Source organism: Oncorhynchus kisutch, linkage group LG15 (genome assembly GCF_002021735.2).
Source record: "Oncorhynchus kisutch isolate 150728-3 linkage group LG15, Okis_V2, whole genome shotgun sequence".
NCBI lineage: Eukaryota > Metazoa > Chordata > Actinopteri > Salmoniformes > Salmonidae > Oncorhynchus > Oncorhynchus kisutch.
The window spans coordinates 59,911,970-59,917,969 of NC_034188.2; the positions used below are offsets into that span (position 1 = coordinate 59,911,970).

Sequence of the window (6,000 nt, forward strand, 5' to 3'; positions counted from 1 at the left end):
GCTACAAGCTTGGCACATCTGTATTTGGGGAGTTTTCCCACTCTTCTCTACAGATCCTCTCAAGCTCTGTCAGGTCGGATGGGGAGTTGCTGCTGCACAGCTATTGTCAGGTCTCTCCAGTGATATTTAATCAGGTTTAAGTCTGGGCTCTGGCTGTGCCACTCAAGGACATTCAGAGACTTGTCCCCAAGCCACTCCTGCTTTGTCTTGGCTGTGTACTTAGGGTCGTTGTCCTGTTGGACGGTGAACCTTCGCCCCAGTCTGAGGTTCTGAGAGCACTGGTGCAGGTTTTCATCAAGGATCTCTCTGTACTTTGCTCTGTTCATCTTTGCTTTAATCCTGACTAGTCTCCCAGTCCCTGCCACTGAAAAACATCCTCACAGCATGATTCTGCCACCACCATGCTACACCGTAGGGATTTTGCCAGGTTTCCTCCAGACGTGACACTTAGCATTCAGGCCAAATAGTTCAATCTTGGTTTCATCAGACTAAAGAATCTTGTTTCTCATGGTCTGAGAGTCTTTTGGTGACTTTTGGCAAAGTCCAAGCACGCTGTCATGTGCCTTTTACTGAGGAGTGGCTTCCGTCTGGCCACTCTACCATAAAGGCCTGATTGGTGGAGAGCTGCAGAGATGGTTGTCCATCTGGAAGGTTCTACCATCTCCACAGAAGAACTCTAGAGCCCTGTCAGAGTGACCATCGGGTTCTTGGTCACCTCCCTGACCTTGCAAGGCCCCTTCTCCCCCGATTGCTCAGTTTGACCGTACGTCAAGCTCTCAGAAGTGTCTTGGTGGTTCCAAACTTCTTCCATTTAAGAATGATGGAGGCCAGTGTGTTCTTGGGGACCTTCAATGCTGCAGAAATGTTTTGGTACCCTTCCCCAGATCTGTGCCTTGACACAATCCTGTCTCGGAGCTCTACAGACAATTCCTTCGACCTCATGGCTTGGGTTTTGCTCTGACATGCACTGTCAACTGTGGGACTTTGGATAGGCAAGTGTGTGTATTTTGTTAGGTTCTGACAAACAGAGTGAAAAACTAACGGAAAACTAGTTAAAGCTCAAACCAAGTTTATTCACCCAATGGTTCAAACAGCTGCAAAGACATGTTTACACAAGCACATATATTTATACCTTCCTCCTATGCTGAGTATCCTCCTTTCACATCTGGACAGCCAATATACCTCTGTTGCTAGACAGGACTTTACTGAGGCTTGTTCATTCTCACTTCATCTAACCTGACCTTGGCCCAAATTCCTCACTCCCCCTCAACTCACGGCCGTCCTACCTTATCTGTTGACTGGAACCAGACCGTGGCCCTTCTCCTCTCCATAGGATACCTGAGATTTAACAATAACATGTTCTTCCTGCACTCTCCTGTCTCACTCAATAGATTACCCTCAGTTCTAATATGGTAACATAACATATTTAATATTTCAAGTTTAGAAGTTAGTACACAACACCTTCCAAATCACCATTAATTGAATGTACCACAGGTGGACTCCAAACAAGTTGTAGAAACATCTCAAGGATGATCAATGGAAACAGGATGCACCTGAGCTCAATTTTGAGTCTTATAGCAAAGGGTCTGAATACTTAAGTAAACAAGGTATTTCTGATTTTAATTTGAATAAATGTGTACAAAAACATGTTTTCGCTTTGTCATTATGGGGTATTGTGTTGAGATTGCTGAATTTTTTATTTTATTTAATCCATTTTAGAATAAGGCTGTAGCGTTACAAAATGTGGAAAAAGTTAAAGGGTCTGAATACTTTCCGAAGGCACTTTATAATGATACTGATATTGTGGTCTGTACAGTTTCATTTCAATTAAAAAAACAACAGCACAGGCAATCTCAAATTTCAGTTCCAGATTTGACCTTATGTGTAATTTATATATTTGTTGTTTTTCTACCCAGAATTCAGCGTGCCTGGCGTGCCACCCTTTACCGCAGAGAGAGCTGGCAGGGGGACTGTGAGAACCGTACACATCATCAGTGTGGGACAGAGTCGCTGGAGTCCTACCAGACGGCTGTGATGGATGAGTTTGGCCAGGACCTCTCTCTGGTAAGACCAAGAGATTCTGGTGGTATGAATAAGCAAGGTCGGTTGAGCTTTCTCTGAAAACTATCTTGCGTGGGCAGCAGAGCTTGGTGGCATAAGTCCTAATGGAGGAAAAAAACAGATGGATGGATGGATGGATGAAGAGAAAGTGTATTTACCTCTCTCAGCAAACTAACTGTTGAGGGCCTCAGCTGTTGGTGGCATGAGGAAAAGGAGGGTGGATGGATGGAGGGAATAAAGATGATGTCTGGGGCACGACGGGGGTGGTGGCGGAGGGGGATGTGATGAGTGTTGGCGAGGTGCCCAGATCCTTAATTAGACGTTAATTAGGTGAATTTGCAAAGTTGCTTGATTGATTAATAAAGTGCCTCTGCTCTTGTCCTCGCCCCCCTCACCCCCTCCCTCCCCACTCAACCCCAGAGAGTGTGGAGGGGAGATAAACAGTGCTCACAGGGCATGGCAAGAAAGCAACAGGCAGGGAGGAAAAACGACATCAGGGGCTGCAGATCAACAGAGGAAAACAGGAGGAAGGAATAAAGAAAAAAGGGTAGGCAGTGATAGAGGGACTGTCATGGAAACAAACACATGAACAATAGAGTGCTTTTGAAGATAGGAGGGTAGAGAGAAGGGTTGAGAAGGTGAAATACCTAATATACTATTCGGAAAGAGGGAAGGGGATAGAGGGAGCCACATGTTAGATATACTGTAGATGGACATACAGATGGACAGAAATACTGTCCAGAAATGACCTCAATCACCAGAGAGGCGCACACTTCCCCACACCTTTGATTGCGAAAGTTATTGAGAACGTTTGTTTGCCTGAAACTAAGGGAAGAAAGTCTCTTTCTGCTGGGTTAGCACAGAAGTGTTGTTGTCATTTGTCCTGTTATTTCTGCTTGGCTAGAGATGGTACACAACAATAATTAGTCTGCAACTGTCCACACACCTACACACACAATGTGAGTTTGTGGGTGTGTGTGAGCGTGTGTGTGTGTGTGTCCTATGAGATAGTGTGAGGCAGCAGATGGGCCATGTCTCCTGTTGGAGGCTTTCAGTAGGGTTGGAGGTGTTGTGTTGTTCTAGTCTGTTTGTTCTGGATGAGGAGGTTTGTTCTTCATTAGTACACAAGCAGATGCAATATAACACCCCCTTCATTAGAGAGAGGTAGAACAATTATACCTGAATAATGACACAACCACTTTCTCTCTACGGCTCTGTTCCTCCATGGCTGTTTGGGGGGTGGGGATCCCTGTCTGTGTCTTTCTCTCTATGGCTCTGTTCCTCCATGGCTGTTTGTGGGGTGGGGATCCCTGTCTGTGTCTTTCTCTCTACGGCTCTGTTCCTCCATGGCTGTTTCCTCCCTCCCTCCCTCCCTCCCTCCCTCCCTCCCTCCCTCCCTCCCTCCCTCCCTCCCTCCCTCCCTCCCTCCCTCCCTGCTATACCTCACCTTCTCCACCCCCCCCTCTCTGTATGGTGCCTGTGGTGCTATCTCAAAGACACATCCATCACCGAGAGGCCAACACTGCATTGTGTGTGAGTGTGTGTGTGTTTACATGCACCCTGAGCCCTAAGGGACCTTGCCACTGGCCTGGAGAGAAGGGGATGTGAAGGTAGGGGTTCTAACATACATAATGCATTATACAGTACATGGAGCAGTGATCCAGAAGAACACACATATTGATACAAACCCAGTCAGGTTCAAATAGAACTACAGAAATACACTAGATACTGTAGATACTATCGAGAAACTCAAGCATAAAACACCAATAGCTGTAGTTAATTATCATAATAGGCACACCTAGACACATACTGATTCTCAGAACCTTGGCTTTTGGAGATGTCAAGGTTTCTCCTCTTTATCTATATACTGTATCGGTGTGTGTAGTGTGCACACTCACCCCTTCCCCTATGTATTATTTACAGCCCAAACGGGGCCAGGTCTGTCTAGCTGATAGTAAATCAATGGGATTACGATGGAGATGCTGCTGTGATGGTTAGCCTATAGGCTCCACCTATAAGAGATCACCCTCTCTGACATACGCACACACACACACACACACACATGCACGCACACACTCAGATAAAATAAAGTTAGAAATAAAGTGAGACGCTTTTATGGGCTGGGTTGATTTGAGTTATAATCAGCATGGGGATTTTTACACACTCAATATGTGACATTACTGACAAGTATGTCACAATGTCTGCAGTGTCTGTAAAAAGCTGCTGCTGTGTGTGTGTGTGTGTGTGTGTGTGTGTGTGTGTGTGTGTGTGTGTGTGTGTGTGTGTGTGTGTGTGTGTGTGTGTGTGTGTGTGTGTGTGTGTGTGTGTGTGTGTGTGTGTGTGTATGGAGAGAGCGGTGAGAGCAGAGTTCAATGCCTGTCGCCAAGGCATGTTCGGTCATGTTTTTTTACGGTGGAGAAGTGTTTGAGTAAGCATTCCCTGGAGTACGTGTGGGAGATCACGCTCTCGTCTTTCAGACCCCAGTGTCTAAGTGATGGCTTATTTTCCTCTCCTTCCTACATCCATCGCTCTTCAACACACTCACACACACACACACACACACACACACACACACACACACACACACACACACACACACACACACACACACACACACACACACACACACACACACACACACACACACACACACACACACACACACACACACATAAACACCTTAGACTCCCATCTCTGCAGACAGACACAAACATATGACTAGTTCTATATGTGTCAGTTGAAGGCACATTTTAAAGGAAGAGTAAGTTATTTCAGAAGGTAGCAGATTCATTACTTACCAACAACGGGTGTAAATCCCGATAAACTACATCCCATTTTGAAGTTGACTTTTAACCACACTATCATGAATATAGAAAAGACTTTTTATGGGTTGAGTGCAGTATTCATTTAGTTTAATAGCACAAACTATTGCTAGCAAATTTCTCTCATTTTACCTGGGTCCTGCCCAGGCAACTGCAGGGGGTTACCTAGCAACATGTGCCTCGGAGGGAGGCAATTCCCATTATTCAATGCTATGTTCGGACCGAAAAGCTAGCGTGACAGATAAAATGGCTTGGAAAAAAATATATTTCAGCTAATAGGGAGAGGTACTGTATCTAACTAAATAAGTACATGATGGCATTCACTAATCATAAACTGTTTACATATAACAGAAATGTGGGTACATTTGTGAACAAAATTCTAACTTACTCAACCTTTAAATGAATGTATATTCCGCTGGTCTGGAGTAGGCTTCGATCCAGGCTAACTCATTTAAGACCAGGCACCACAGGCTGAAATGACATTTTTGCATCTACCTATCAGTTTTGAGATTTGTTGGTATTTTGGTCCATTAATATGTTCTAAAAATATACATAAAAATGTTAAAAACTTGATGAAAATGTATATTTTCTTTAGTTTATCATAGCCTACTACCATTATTAAACTGTTTATGAATTTTAAGCACTTTCAAATTGAATCAAAGCTCCCTATTGAATTATACATATGTTAAAAGCCCATTTCATAGAGAATGTTACAAACTGGACTATACTGTATTTAGTAACTTACTTTGAAGAGATGGTGATTGTGTTTATATAGGATGTTGGTGTCTAAATAGGCATTTGGTAGTCTAATTTCAGTGTACTTGCCTTTAACTGCCATTCCCATAAGTCAGACTCTTCCCACATGCCAACACATTTTTTCTCAGCTTCAGAAGCATCTGCATTCACCACATTGTGTGCGGTTATTCTTAGATATATTCTCCAGACTAGCCCAGAGGGAATTGTTGATATGTTGTCCATTTTTTATTCTAGAAAGCATTTTATTTGGGAAAAATGCATACATGTCTTTACTATTTATCCACAATCTGCTCTGGACTAGTCCGGTCCTGGAGTGTCTTAACAAAACATTGAAACGGACTTCATCCAGTGTCAACTCAAT

General features: G+C 43.9%; 1 protein-coding gene across 1 annotated transcript in view; it reads left to right on the plus strand.

The window, feature by feature from the left end:
- LOC109905613 (schwannomin-interacting protein 1) overlaps nucleotides 1-6,000 on the plus strand; it is a 346,524-nt gene that overhangs the window by 15,664 nt on the left and 324,860 nt on the right. Inside the window, exon 5 of the mRNA XM_031790680.1 lies at nucleotides 1,917-2,064. Within this exon, the coding sequence (XP_031646540.1) occupies nucleotides 1,917-2,064 (148 nt within the window). The remainder of the gene's footprint in view (nucleotides 1-1,916; nucleotides 2,065-6,000) is intronic.